This window comes from Orycteropus afer, unplaced genomic scaffold (genome assembly GCF_000298275.1).
Source record: "Orycteropus afer afer isolate SDZICR_OR568_19922 unplaced genomic scaffold, OryAfe1.0 scaffold00238, whole genome shotgun sequence".
Lineage (NCBI taxonomy): Eukaryota > Metazoa > Chordata > Mammalia > Tubulidentata > Orycteropodidae > Orycteropus > Orycteropus afer.
In genome coordinates this window covers 2359105-2374696 of record NW_006921825.1, presented here as the reverse complement: position 1 = coordinate 2374696, position 15592 = coordinate 2359105, and the positions used below count along the sequence as shown (strand labels likewise).

Below are 15592 nucleotides of genomic sequence, written 5' to 3'. Positions count from 1 at the left end.
ATGCTACGTGAATCTAAGGAGCCCTGATGGCACAGTGGTTAAGCTCTTGTCTGCTAATCAACTAGTAAGCAGTTTGAACCCACCAGCAACTCCATGTGAGAAAAGACCTGGCTATCTGCTCCCATAAAGATTACAGACTTGGAAACCCTATGGGGTAGTTCTACTCTGTCCTATAGTGTTACTATGAGTTGGACTCGACTTGAAGGCACACAACAACAATGATGATGTGATTATCTCATTCAATCTCTTAAAAGATCCATGTAGAGCATGCTACTAGTTTTCCCATTTTTAAAGGAGGAACCTGAGGCCTTGCACAGGGAGCTGCTTTGGCCTCCATGACCAAGAACACTGGGCCAGCAAGATCGGTCCATTCCCAACATGTTTCTCTACACCACAGTCCTTGTTCCTGACTGCTGACAGTACATCTCCTTTCTCATTCTCTTGCCCTTCTATTTTAGTTTTCTTCTCATAGTTTTCCTTCTTGCTGAATCCTGTGAGCATGAGTGTGTGTATGTGTTTTGCCGGCCCTGCTGGGCTTGGACATCAAGTTGTTGAGTGCCCCCCATGCCCTAGGTACAGAACTAGACACTGGTCATACAGCGAACAAGACAAACATGGACAAACCTCATGGAACCTCAAGGCTAAAAAGGAAGACTATGTGAAACAAAGTATTATAAGTTTTTGATGACAAGATGATAATTTACCCCTGCTTCTAGCTCCCAGAGCTAAGAAGTCTGTATTCAAATGTCTGAGGTGCTGGCTGGGCAGCTCCCTGTTTCACTGGGGGCAGGGCTGGGTCTCCTCAGTGGATCACCTGCCAGGATTAATTGGGCAAAAATGATGATGTCAGGTTTAACCTCTCATTGGAGAAGTGCTGAATCAAAGAAGGAAGCCGAGCATCAAGGTTAATTACCAAATTTGCTTTAGTCACCAGAAACCAGAAAGGTTTTTTCCTACAGGACCTTGGGGAGCCTGAGCAGGCCTGGGGACTGCAGTACTGCAGGTGGTGCCAAGTGTACCAACAGTGCTGGTGCTTCCTGGCCTGACTGATACAGAGGGAACTGGGCCACAGGGGCTAAGGAAAGGTGTATGCAGGGCTTTAGCTTGCCTCCTTTCTTCACCTTGCTAACCTCTATCTTCCTTCAGTTCGCCCTGAAACTTACTTCCACTAGCTAGTCTCCCCTGGCCTCCCACACTAGTGTGGGACCTCCATCACAGACTCCCTTCACTACCCAGCCTTCAACCTTACAGCACTTTGCACACTTTGTTTCATGTAGTCTTCCTTTTAGCCTTGAGGTTGCATGAGGGTAAGGTCCATGTTTGTCTTGTTCATTGTATGACCAGTGTCTGGTTTTGTACCTGGGGCATGGTGGGCACTCAACAACTACTTGTTAGTTCACCAACAGGCTGTGAGGGGCTTTGGCAGCCACCATAGCTTCTGGACACTTATTGGGTGATGATGGGGCTTAGGAAAAAAGCTGAAAGGTGCATACAGAAAATGGTGGACAGAGGACTGCTCTGCTTCAGGCTCCATCCTCATCTCCTCCTTGGTCCTAAGTCTTTTTCTGCAGTCATTCTTGGCTTCCTTCTTGTGGGTTCCCATTGCGATTACAGTAGAGGGTCTAATCGAGCATGCTCAGTTTTCCCAGGGGACCCCAAATATAAGCCAAAAGTCCCACTCCTTCCCTACTTTTGGAATTTTCACTGCTTATCAAGGAAGAAAAGGGGCTTTTGGAAGCCTCTGCTCTTCAAGGCAAGTTCCAACAGAACATTCCTCTGGAGTGTATGGCTGGTGAAACCCATTCTCAGCAAGGCCTGTTTAAACAGGCCAGCCCTAATGCAGGGACAATAGAGGATGGTTATAACTTCCTGACTTGATACAATAATTTATTGAACCATTTACTACTGCCAAACCCTGGTTGTCATATATATGCATTGCCTCATTATATCATTACAGCAAAAATCTTATGAGATTTAAAAAATTACTATTATCAGCCCATTTTACAGAAGTAAAAACCAAGGCTCGGAGAGGTTAAGGAATATGCCTAAGGTTATACTGCTCAGTGAGAAGCAGTGAGGATCCCAACCCAGATTTGACTGACTCCGAAAGCTATATATATGTGTATGTGTGTGTGTATTCATATGTGTGTGTGTGTGTGTATTTATTTACCCTCTTACTATTCTGCCTGTGCTGAGAAGCTCTTTGCTAAGAAGTTCTGTGCCTCAGAGGACTTTACCTGATACCTGTTGGGGATAAGAAAATTTTGCAGTAGCCAGAAACAAAACATGTGTCTCGTATGAAGACAGAAGGAATCATAACAATGATCATCATTCATTAACTAATGGGAACAGCTCTTCCCCAGTGTTATTTGTCTTCAGAGTGTGCTGTTAACTAATTGAGCTGTGTAATATTCAGGCCAGGTCAATTTTGTCACCTAGCAGTTGAGAAACTAGGATCTGAAAAAGCAAAATGTCTCAACATAAGTTACACAGTGAATGGGTGGAAGCACTAGAAACAGAATGTTGTAGGCATAATTATGACATATCTATCACTTTTATTCAGCCACCTTTTGCAATCTGGGACCATGAGGCTCAAGGATGAAGCATTAACTATATGTTATAGGGAGTCTCAGTTCTGTTTCAAATTTCAATTTGAGTTTATTAATTTTGTGTTTGGGGAAGACTTAGAGTCAGTTAAGATAGTACCTTTTCCTGTCAGTATTCTTAAAGATAAAATGAGAAAGACTACCCCTTTATCTGCTAGTATCTGTGAAAAAATAAACCTTAGGGAATTCAGATCAGATGGGTCATCTAGATGTTAGAAGATGTTTGACTCATTCTCTGCCTTAAGTCAGGGTTGTCCTTAATATTTTACTCACAAAGATGATATATTCTAAAAGCTGTGCTCGGAGGGAAGGTAATAGTAATTACCACTTACTGAGGTATTGCTAATTCTTGCAAAGACCCTGCATATAAGGACTTAGCCCCAGTTTGCAGATGAAGATACTGAGACTCAGTGGGGTTAGGTACTTAGCTCAAGGCCAATTGGCTGTTAGGTGACAAAGCCATGGCAAGAAACTTTGTGGACTTTGGAGACTTTTTATTCACTTTATTTTATTTACTTATTTATTTAAGATGTCTTCCTCTATGTGGAAGAAACAAAACAAAACAAAACAAAACCCAATAACCAAACCAAAACACAATAATAACAGATTCTATAGGTTTCTTCAGCATTTTCAGTATTTTAGTTTCTAACAATCTAAGTAGTGGGGAGATTTCTCTTTGAACTTCAGGAAATCCTTCATGTTCTAACTTGTGTTTCTTTTCTCCTCTGAACACAAAAACATTAAAGTATTAGATAAGCCTAAGTTTACAAAAACAAAGTCATCTGATATTTCCATATCCACCATGAAGCCCTTTTTCTCTAGGCTAGATAAGCCCAGGCCTTTTTCTCCAGGTGCTGGCCCAAGTACGGGGAACCAGACCTCAGGAGGGAGTGAGAGAGTGAACATGTGGCTGAAGAGTCCAGGACTCTGAGGCTGGCCTGAAGGCAGTGATAAGGAGACTGGCGCAGGAAGGCAGGGGAAGATTAGCCCAGCTGGCAACAGTCAGTGGAAAAAAGGGTAGCAGTTCAGTGATGGCAAACATGCCAGGTGGGAAGGGAATGAGAAATGAGTCCTGTCTTTGAGCTGGGGAACATGCAGGAATAAGTGAGAGAGAGAGGGACAGAGACAGAGACAGAGACAGAGAGAGACAGAGACACAGAGAGAGAATTATTTTGGTCACAGGCATGAGTGCTCTGGACTCCCAAGCACATGTTGAGGCCCTATGATGTGCAAGTGTGGAGAGGCTGGTGAAATAATTCAGGTTTAAACCTTACACTGCAATGTTTTACATATAGTCAGCTCTCAGAAAATAGAAGCCTATAGGTGAATTCCAGAATTTAAAAACATATAGGAAAATGAGAGGAGTAGAATGTCACCATTTTTCAACCCTGAATAAAATAATATTCATGAACAACTCCTCAAACCATTAGGTGAAAGACTGATGAGAAATCTTTTAATGGATAGAGCTGGCTGATAACATCTGAATATGAATAAATTTTAAGGCAAAAACAAGACACAATCAGGCATTATATACCTTCTGCTGTGTTGTAATAAGTACTTAATTTGACAAGTGGATCAAGATAATAAAATGGGGAAGGATTGTCTTCAACAGATGGTGCTGCACAACAGGATATTTAAATACAAAAGAATGAAGTTGACCCATACCTCACACTGTGTACAAAAATTAACTCAGAATAGATTAAAGACCTAAATATAAGAGCTAAAACCATAAAACTCTTAGAAGAAAACATAGGAGTAAATTCCTGTGACTTTGGATTAGGCAATGGTTTCTTAGATCTGACAACAAACGCATGAGTAACAGAGGGAAGAATAGATATCTTAAATATCATCAAATTGAAAACTTTTGCACTTCAAGGGACACCACCAAGAAAGTGAAAAGGCAGCCTATAGAATTGGAGAATACTTTTGCAAATCAGATATCTCACATTAGACTTGACTCTAGAATATATAAAGAACTCTTACAACTGAATAATAAGAAAGCAAATAACCCAATTAAAAAATAGGTAAAAGATCTGGACAGTTTGCCAAAGGTACACAATGGCCAAAAAGCACATGAAAGTGTTCAACATCATTAGCCATTAGGGTGGACCAGGGCAAGAGTTTAATGCAAATTGAAACCACAATGGTTTATCACTTAACACCCACTTGGATGGCTATAATGAAGAAAATAGTAACAAATATTGGCAAGGATGTGGAGAAATTGGAACTCTCATACACTAGAAATGCAGAATGGTGCTACCTCTTTGGAAAATAGTCTAGCGGTTCCTCAAACAGTTAAGCAAAGAGTTGCCATACAATCTAACAATTCCTCTCCTCAGTAAACACTTGAAATAACTGAAAATATGTCCACACAAAAAATCATACAAGAATGTTCATAGCATCATTATTAATAATAGTCAAAAGTGGAAACAACCCAGATGCCCATCAATGGGCACACAATGGAATATTAGTCAGCCACAAAGGAATGAAGTACTGATATATGTGCCAGCATGGATGAATCTTGAAACATTATGCTAAGTGTAAGAAGCCAGTCACAAAGAACCACATATTGTGTGATTCCATTTACAGACAATGTCCAGAATAGACTAATCTAAAGAGACAGAAAAAGATCAGTAGTGGTTGCCTCGGATTCGGAGAGAAGTAGGAGATTTGGGTGATGATGGTTAAGGGATATGGACTTTTGTTTTAGGTAATGAAAATGTTCTAAAATTAACTATGATGAATGATATACACAGTTAAACTGTTAATATACTAAAAACCACTGAATTGCACACTTAAAAAACAAAACAAAGCAAAAAGAGCTAGCAGCACCTATGATGTGTTCTTGCCCCAAAATTGACCTTGACCCTGAACAAGCCTCTAGATCTAACAGTTTATAGAAAGTAGTGGGGAGGGAGGGACATGTGAAACAATATTGCAATGATAGAATCAGAAATATCTAGAGTAGGAAATGAAGGAGGACCAGGCTACTTAACTGGGGTGATTTCAAGCTGTTTTCACAGAAAACTGACTCCTTACTAGCCATCCCCACAATCTATTCTATCTATCTAGTTGGTGGGGACTGGACATGCTTTGAAGAGGCTAATTCCTGAAAGAACTTTCCTGCTATACTACTCTACTGCCACAGAAGGAACTCAACATTCAAGTATTTGTGGGAGAGAAAACACAGGGCTGAAATGAACAAATTTCCCTCCTTAGCACTTCATGCACGCTCTAGTTGTACATGTATTACACTAGATCAGAGTGGCCTAAACTTTACTGCATCCCGTCTTCACAGTTCTTGCCATAGTCACACACTGTACCTCTATTAATTTACTGTTTAAATTTTAAAAAACATCCTTAAAATTCAAATAAAATATTAAAAACTTTTCACTCACTTCTATGAACAAAAAACTAGTATTACTTATTCTATATGGAAGGCAAACAACAAGAAATAATTAAAGAAACATATAGTATTAGGCAGTTCAGGGATGGGCAATAGCTTATAGCTTCCCAAAGCTCTGAGTTTGATGCTTTGTTCTGCCTTCCTTACAGAGGGAAATTAGCGAGTGTTCAAAAAAAAATAAAATAAAAAATAAAAAACCTGAAACCCACTGCTGTCAAGTTGATTCTGACTCATAGTGACTCTACAGGACAGAGTAGTACTGCCCATATGATTTCCAAGGGTGTAAATCTTTACAAAAGCAGACTGCTTCATCTTTCTCCCACTGAGTGGGTGGTGGGTTCCGACTCCTGTCCTTTTAGTCAGTGCCAAAAGTTTTAACCACTGCACCATCAGAGCTCCTAGCAAATGTTAGAGAAGTGTTAAAGATAGCCTAGCACCTAACTGAGATCTCTTTACTATAATCAATGGTTTGAGACAACTTGCAAAGGGAATAACTTTCTTAGTTTATAATTCAGTGTTATTAAGTTCTGAGTCTCTATACCACCTAGGGACTCTGGTAGTGTAGTGCCTAAGGCACTTGACTGCTAACCAGAAGGGTGGCGGTTCGAACCCACCAGCCAATCCTAGGAAGGAAGATGGGGCAATCTACTTCCGTAGTGATACTGCCTCGGAAACCCAAGGAGGGGTCGCTATGAGTTGGGTCCGACTTGACGGCACATAACAACAAAACAACATACCACTTAAGTCAGCATAGGTGCTACCAGGGACCTCATCCTACTTTAAGAAGCTCCCACTTCACTATAAAAACCAGTTCCTTTTGAGTCATTTCCAACTCATGATGGCCCCATGTGTGTCATAAGAGAACCATGCTCCATAGGGTTTTCAATGGCTGATTTTTTTTGGAAATAGATTGCCAAGCCTTCATTCTGAGGCGCTTCTGGGTGGATTCCAATCTCAACTTTTCAGTTAGTAACCAAGCCATTTGGATCCTTCTCTTCACTATAATCAATCATTTTATTTTCTTTTGGTAGTCTTGCTAGACTGTGAATTCCTCCAGGGCAAGAGCCTATTTTTGGGACCTTCAGTAACGCACACTGCTTACACTGCTGCTAGTTCAAAAAGGCACAAAGTGATAAGTACGTCCTTCAAGTTTAAAAAACTTAGGGCAAATTCTTTACTGAAGGGTAGGTAGAGAAGAGAATTCTGGAAGGTCTTGGAGTCTTAAGGGAGTCAAAGGAAGACATTCAAGAAAAGGGAGGCTGCAGACATCCAAGATAAACTACACTGATAAAACAATGTGCCTGATGTTATCTTTTCTGACTGCATAGTATAAGGTCAAGATCTTATGCTGTAGAATTAGAGAGCTTTAGGGTCAATTCCAGACTGTCAGTGTTTATAGTATGTGAACTTGGACAAATCATTTTTCTTTTTCAAGTTCTAGTTATCTTATTGTAAAGTGGTGATAACACTTTCCCTGTAAATCTCTCATCACATTTTATGGATGGAGATCAGGACTTAGGAGACTGGCAGCAAAAGAAGCAGAGGATATCATCCTATCTGTCTATCTATCTGTCTTCCTACCCACCTACCTACATATCTATCAACACATCTATCCACCTAACTCATATTAGTTTCAATAAATGGTTGAAATTTTTATTAGTCTTCTTGATGTTTTAGTAGTAGAATCTCAGTACGCACTATGGTTACCAACACACTGTAATCATGTAGTGGATGTTTATCGGTTGAAAGAATTACACTGGCCTGTGATCTTCCTATTGGAAACCACTGCTCTCTGGTCTTCCCTGTCTAACTATATGGCACCCCATTGACTTAGTGTAAAGGTCAAAAGTCTTGATGCCCATATCACCCTTCCCACACATCCCGCCTGAAAAAAAAAACAACAAAACCAAACTCACTGCCATGAGTCAATTCTGACTCATAGCAACCCCCAATGAGTTTCTGAGGCTGTAAATCTTTATGGAAGTAGATTGCCTCATCTTCCTTCTGTGAAGCAGCTGGTGGGTTTGAACCACTGTCCTTCTGGTTAGCAGCCAAACACTTTATTCACTATGCCACCAGAGCTCCTTGATTCATCCAAGTCACCAATATTTTCATTTGTGATTTCTGCAATAGCTTCCTAATTGGTTTTCTTGCTTTCTCTCTAAGTTCACTATAATTCTCCATCCAGACTTTAAAAAATGATCTTATTTTTCTTGTTAAAACCAACTGTTAGTTTCTTGTTGCATATATAATAAAATTCAAATTTCTTTCCCTGATCTAAAAGGTGCTGTCTACTTGTCCGACCTCAGTTCTTGTTACTGTTTCTCTGTCATTGGACTGTAGTCCTACATTGGCCTAATGTTCCTTGAGTGAGCACATTTTTCCCATAAGGCCTTTGCACAAGCTGTTTCCTCTGCCTAAAATGTTCATTTCCAAGGTCGTCCTATGATAGTTTCCTTTTGTCTGTCAGGCCTCAGCTTACATGTCATGTATTCAGTGAGGTCTCCCTTGACCACTCAGGATAGCATCTGAGGCTTTTTTCACCTTAACACTTATGAACTGATCATGATTTGTTTTTTAAATATGTTTGATTATTGACTGTTTTCTCCCCTGTGCAAGGTGTAAGAGAACTGAGTTTTGTCTATTTTATTTTTCACCAGTTTCTCTACACTTCGAACACAGTAAACTGTCAAGTGTTTGTTAAAATAGTGTTTTGTTTACCTAGTGCCACTCTAACAGAAATACCACACATGGGATGGCTTTAACAAACAGGAGTTTATTCTCTTACAGTTTTGGAGGTTAGAAGTCTTAAGTTCCAGGTACCAGGTTCTAGGGTCTGGGTGAAAGCCCCTCAACCTTGGGCTTTAGCTCTGCCTCTTGCTCCTGGCCCACTGACGCTACAGGCATCTCTTCACTCAGGCAGCTGCTAGCTGCTAAGGCTGACAAACCCAAGGTGAACAAGTGAAAGGGCACAAACCTGATATTACCAAACCACTCAGCAGGCCATTAATTCAAGTCCATTAAAAGTCCCAAGATCAGCAGGGCAACATGGCAGGCTAGCAAACAATGACTCGGCTACATGCAGAGTTCAAGCATGCCATCAGCTGGAGACCTTCCTCAAAATTGCTTCTTACATACTGGAAGTAGCCCACATTTCCTAAAGCAGCTACTCAGCTGCTCCAGTAGATTCCACCATGGAGTTAACTATCAATCTCACCATGGGGAATAACTACATCCAGCTGCCCAGTCACTCAACCAGGCCCAGCCAAATTGACACACAAACTTAACTACCACAAATACTGAATGAATTTGTTATTTCCAGTGTCAGCTTCCCTAGAGAAGAGACATCCTACAGTCTAGACTCTTTTGCCTATATGTTGGATAATTAAATTCACCCCATATCTATCATACAAAATACTAGAGACTAGGTACTCTGCTGGTCGCTGGGGTGGGATAAGTATGGAGAATTTGAAAAGCTAGACCCAATCCCAGGTCTCAAGGGTGTTAGAGGCAAAAGAAAGCAGGAGAACTTATCATTTGCTCAACTTTCCACTCAACTTTAGGTGTAGCTTATAAATGGAGTATTTAAAGAGTGTGTTTTGACAAAACCTAGAACAACAGTGTAGAAATATTTATAATCTATAGTCATCTGAACAGAGAAAAGGCTATCAACATTATGCAACGTTGACTCCTTCGGAATAAGATACGTGAATCTTATATTTTGAGTTTATCACCATTTGTAAAAACTAGGAAGAAATACTTCTTGTTGTGAATTCTACTAGGAATTCTCACTTGAGTCCAGCATCTCTGTGAGAAAACCAGTTGCCGTCAAGTTAATTCTGAGTCATGCGGAACCCATGTGTGTCAGAGTAGAACTGTGCTCCATAGGGTTTTCAATGGCTGATGTTTTGAAAGTAGATGCTATGCCTTTCTTCTGAAGGGCTTCTGGGTAGACTCAAACCTCTAATCTTTTGGTTAGCAGCTGAGCACATTAACTGTTTGTACTACCCAAGGGCTCCAGATTTGCCATAGATGAGATAAATGACAAGGAAGAAGATTTTAAAAAGACACAAGAAGTGACTTGACTAGCTCTTTGGGGATGCTAGTTGACAGATGGGTGAGAAAGATTGTTTCTGCTGAATATGAAGTCCCTGGGTGGTCCAAATGATTACACGTTTGACTACTACCTGAAAGGCTGGTGGTCTGAACTCACTCAGAGTCACCTTGGATGACAGGCCTGGTGATCTGTTTCTGAAAGGCCACAGCCTGGAACACCCTATGAAGCAGGTCGCCCTGCCACACGTGGGATCACCATGATCGGGAACTGGCTCAACAATAATTAACAACAACAACAACAATAACATATATTTGCTCCTGGATGGTGCAAATGGTTTGTGCCCAACTACTAGCCTACACTTCGGCAGTTCAAATCTACCCAGCAGTGCCATGGAAGAAAGGTCTAGTGATGTGCTTCTGTGAAGATTATAGCCAAGAAAATGCTGTGGAGTAATTCTATTTTGTAACACATGAGTCAGAATCAACTTGATAGCAGTGGGTTTGGTGTTTTGGTTGATATTATCAAGTATGAGTTCAGAAAAATTCTGTTACTCTTTGGTTTAATTTTGAGTCACCAGATGCCACTGTAGAGTGTTTATGTATGTGTACTCATGCATGAGTGTACCCACATGTCTGCGTGTAGGAGAGGCAGGATGTTGGGCACAAAGTGTGTGTGTACTTATAAAAAAGCTTTTGGAATGTGTGTTTAGGAAGGAAGTTTTATGGTGTTTTACACAAGAAGAGTATATACGGTGGGAAAGTGTATTTGTGCATGTGTGTGTGTGTGTGTATAGTGCAGGTGGTGGGCAGAATAACATGAATTTCAGAATTACAACCTTTTAGTGATCCAGGCAGTTAAAAGATACAGTGTTGCAGGAAGTGATTGTTTCCTTTTCAGACTAGCACACAGGTCTTTGAGGAGCCCTTGACTTTCTCCTCCTCCTTGTCTTGTTAAAAAGGGATTAGAGTCCAATTAAGCATTTTAATCCCAAGGTAGAGATTCATGTTTAAAAACAAGATTTACAGCTTCTTAAGAAAATACATCAGTACAAGATGAGGTTTGTCCTTTCAAGTTGCCACCTGCATGGTTCCAAAGAGTGTTTTCAGCTGAATACCCAACATGGACTTCTTCTTAATTACTTTGCCTCATACTTCTACTCCTTCAACTTTGAAAGTGCCCTTCAACCTAACAGCCACATGCTGTTAGAAGCACTTCAGCTTCTGGATTGCCATGGCCACCCTTTGGCTTATCTCCTATCACTTAGTAATGCAGTGATCAGGGTTAATAATAACAATAGAAATAGGTGCTAACACATATGGAGTACTCAGTATATGCCATGAGTTGTAATTGATTTGATAGCAACTGGTTTGGTTCAATGTTAGAATTGTCTTCCACGGGGAGATCCAGGTTCAATTCCTGGCCAATGCACCTCACGCATAGCCACCACCTTTCTGTCAGTGGGGACTTGTGCCTTGCTATAATGCTGAACAGGTGTCAGAGGAGCTTCCAGATTGAGATGGACTAGGAAGAAAGACCTGGTGATCTACTTCTGAACATCAGGAAATGAAAACCCTATGAATCAAAGCAGCCCGATTTGCCACTGATCATAGGGATAGTGTAGGACCAGGCAGTGCTATGTTCTATTGTACATAATAGGGTCACAATGAGTCAGGTGCCAGGCAGTGCTGTATTCTCTTGTACATAGGTCACAATGAGTCAGGGGCTGGTTTGTTATAGCCAATAGCAACATTAATATATGCCAGACACTGTGCTAAGCACTTTATGACCATTATCTAATTAGATTCTCCATATGAAAACACCCAGGGCTGGCTTCATGAGTGTGTGATGTGTGCAGCTCCCCAGGGTCTTGTACATAGAAGGGCCTTGCCTTTGGTTTAATGCCCTGTTGTTGTTTCATGAAATTCTTAGTAAGTTTTGAACAAGGGGCCCTTCATTTTCATTTTGTACTGGATCGTACAAATTATGTAACCATTTCTGAAACCACTTTTTCTTTTTTTCCCTTCCTTTCCATGTGATGGCCAATAAATTGTCAGACGAATGGATAGTGACTCTCAACTTGTAGTGCCAAAACTCTCCCTGGAATATGGGGGCCAACATCTCCTTGGAAGGAAAATCTCTAATGGACAAGAACCCCTTAACATGCCCCTTAACATGGAAAAGCAAAATATTTGTGAGAATTTGGGAAGGTTGCTTAACCCCTGTAAACTTGAGTTTCCTTATCTCTAAAATGGAAATAATAACAATAATTCCTATTTCACAGGCTGTGTCAAGGATTAGATGGGATCATGCATATATAGCTCTGATGTGTATTACATATGGCGAAAAAACCCCTGTAAACTTGAGTTTCCTTATCTCTAAAATGGAAATAATAGCAATAATTCCTATTTCACAGGCTGTGTCAAGGATTAGATGGGATCATGCATATATAGCTCTGATGTGTATTACATATGGCGAAAAAAAACACCCAAACTCACTGCTATCGAGTCGGATCCAACTCACAGTGACCTCTCCTTGGGTTTCCGAGGGGGTATCACTATGGAAGTAGATTGCCCAACCTTCCTTCTGAGGAGTGGGTGATAGGTTTGAACTGCCAGCCTTCTGGTTAGCAGTCAAATGCCTTAGGCCACCAGAGCTCCCATTATATGTGGCAAGTTATTAATATATTAGGGGTGTTTAGCAGTTATGAAACATCAAATATTGCTTGTGACTTGGTGCAAATCACCTGCCCAAATTCCAAGGTGCCATTATCCCCAAATTTGATGCTCCTTACCTGCCCCATGGAGCTGGGGGGAACGTCTGCTTTCTCCATATGCTGAGTGATGACAGAGGGGTTGCTGGAGCTGATAAGCACTGGTGTGCTGATCTCCACCATATGGCGTCCTGAAGGAGAATGGACCATCCTGTTGAGAGTATTCAAGGCTGTTGTGATGGAGAACTGCCCAGGCCCCTTCCTCCTGGACCCAGGGCTCCTATGGAGGGTAGGTGAGTTGGTTGCTTTGCCTCTGGGGGATGAGGTCCCCAGAGACAGATTTTTTGTGCGGGATGACTGACGCCCTTTGTTCTTCTCCAAGAGGTGTCTTGCGGTGAGGTTTGGCTGAAAAACAAAAGGTCCGATGAGAAATTAGTCTTCCTGATCTAATGTTAGTAGCTAAGTCTTACCCAGGTTGGTCTGAAGCCAGTTTAGATACCATCTCCTGAATCATTCACTCCTAGGGCAGCAAAATAACAGCTTTCATGTTTTATCAATATATTGCAGGCACTCTGCTATGTCAATAAATTCTAACAACTCCCCTGCAAAGTAGGTACTCTTATTAATCTCTTTTACTGAGTTCTGGGAGTTGTGGAATGGTGCAAACGGTTAAGCACTTGACTGCTAACTGAAAGATTAGTGGTTCAAGTCCACTCAGATGGGTCTTGAAGGAAAGGTCTGGCAATCTACTTCTGAACAATCAGTCACTGAAAACCCTAGGGAGCATAGTTCTACTCTGACACACATGGTGTCACTGTGAGTTGGAATCACCTTATGGCAACTGGTTTGATGTTTTTCCTTTTTTTTTTTTTAAACTGAAGTCCAAAGGGGTTAAAAGCAAGCCAGGGTCACCAGTCACTCCTGGGGAGAAAGAGGAGGCAGTCTGCTTCCGTAAAGATTTACAGGCTTGGAAAGCCTATAGGGAAGTTCAACTGTGTTCCACAGGGTCACTATGAATAGGAATCAACTTGATGGTGGTGGGTTTTTTTCTCTTCCCTGATTACTTTCTGTGATAGACTCCTCCCACTCGTACTTCAGTCATCCCTGAATCCCCCAAACTGAATTGAGTGCCTGCCTTCTTGGTGCCTCTGTGGTCCCCTATGCTTTCCTATCATTTTATTTCATTGTGTAGTGTGATCATTTACAAGCCTTTTCCCCACTAGACTGAGTTATCTGAGGGCACAGACCTTATACATGGCATTCTCTGCTGTATCCCACAGTGGATGCTTAGTGAGCATCTTCCGGATAATAAGTGAATGAAGTTGCTCAAGTCCATACATTTGATAAGTGTTTTAGCCAGCATGTGAATCATGCTAGGAAACTGGCTCTCCGAAAAAAAAAAAAGAAAGAAAAAAAAGCCCTGGCTGTTTACCAGCTTTTGTGGTTTAAGTAAGGAGGCCCTGAGTGGTGCAAAAGGTTAATGTACTTGGCTACTAACTTAAGGGTTGGAAGTTTGAGCTTACCCAGAGGGGCCTTAGAAGAAAGCCTGATGATCTACATCTGAAAAGCTGTTGAAAACCCCATGGACACAATTTACTCTGATGTTCATGGGGCTGCCACGAGTCAGAATCAATTCAAGAACTTTTTTTTTTTTTTTAAATAGTGTAGATATTTCCATCACGGTCAATTTCAGGATACTTAACAATTGACTAGTGTGGTAGTTATGTTTGTGTGTCAACTTGGCTGGGCCTGGTTGAGTGGCTGGGCAGCTGGTGGTAGTTATTCCCCATGATGAGACTGGCAATCAACTCCATGGTGGGATCTACCGCAAGCAGCTGAGTAGCTGCCTTTGGGATATGGTCTGCTTCCTGTATATGAGGAGAAGCCTTGGGAATGGTCTCTAGCCTATGGCACACCTGGACCCTGCATGTAGCTGTGTCATTGATCAGCAACCTGCTATGCTCTGCTGACCTTGGGACTTACAATGGACTTAAGTTAATGGTCCATCATGTGGTTTGGTAACATGGGGACTGTGCCTTTTTACTTGTCAACCTTGGGGCTTCTCAGTCTCAGCAGCCAGCAGCTGTCTGAGTGAAGAAATGCCTCTAGCTCCAGAGGGCCAGAAGCAGGAGGCAGAGCTGGACTCCAAGGTTGAGGGACTTTCACCCATTCCCTAGAGCCTGGCACTTTGAACTTGGACTTAAAGCCACCAAATTGTAAGAATGAACTTCTGTTTGTTAAGGCCATCTCATTTGTGGTATATTTCTTGTCAGAATGGCACTGTTGTTGTCGTTATGTGCCCTTGAGTCGGCCCCGACTTATAACGACCCCTCCTTGGTTTCCGAGATGGTATCACTACAGAAGTAGATTGCCCAACCTTCCTTAGAATGGCACTAGGTAACCAGAACAAGTAGTGAAGTTCCTGAAAATGTAGCAACTGGCTTGTACCATTCAGGACCAGACAGCCAGCTTCTATTACACTATAAGGTTAATGTAGAAGTGTCTGCCTTCCCTAATATACTAGTAAATTTCTAGTTCAAATCCAAAAACTTTGTTTGTGTACCTTATTTACCAAGGTCTCTCATGAATCCATTTCCTTCAGAAATCTGAACTATGTTAACAGAACAGAGATTTGTGTGAATAAAACATTCTAGGATCATTACTTAAATTTCCATTTTTATAATTGTCAGCCCCAGGGTTACAGGTGAGGAGAGACAACTCAGGGACACCCGAAGTAGCAAGCGGGAAGAGCAGGAGAAAGGGAATTAAAAGCCAGGAAGCCAGAGAGAAGAGCAGTCAGCCGAAGGGATTAG

The 15592-nt window shown here is 41.4% G+C and overlaps 1 protein-coding gene across 1 annotated transcript in view; it reads right to left on the bottom strand.

The window, feature by feature from the left end:
- The window catches only part of SH3RF2 (SH3 domain containing ring finger 2), a 182274-nt gene that overhangs the window by 58199 nt on the left and 108483 nt on the right, over nt 1-15592 (bottom strand). The window contains exon 4 of the mRNA XM_007949109.2: nt 12861-13184. Within this exon, the coding sequence (XP_007947300.1) occupies nt 12861-13184 (324 nt within the window). The remainder of the gene's footprint in view (nt 1-12860; nt 13185-15592) is intronic.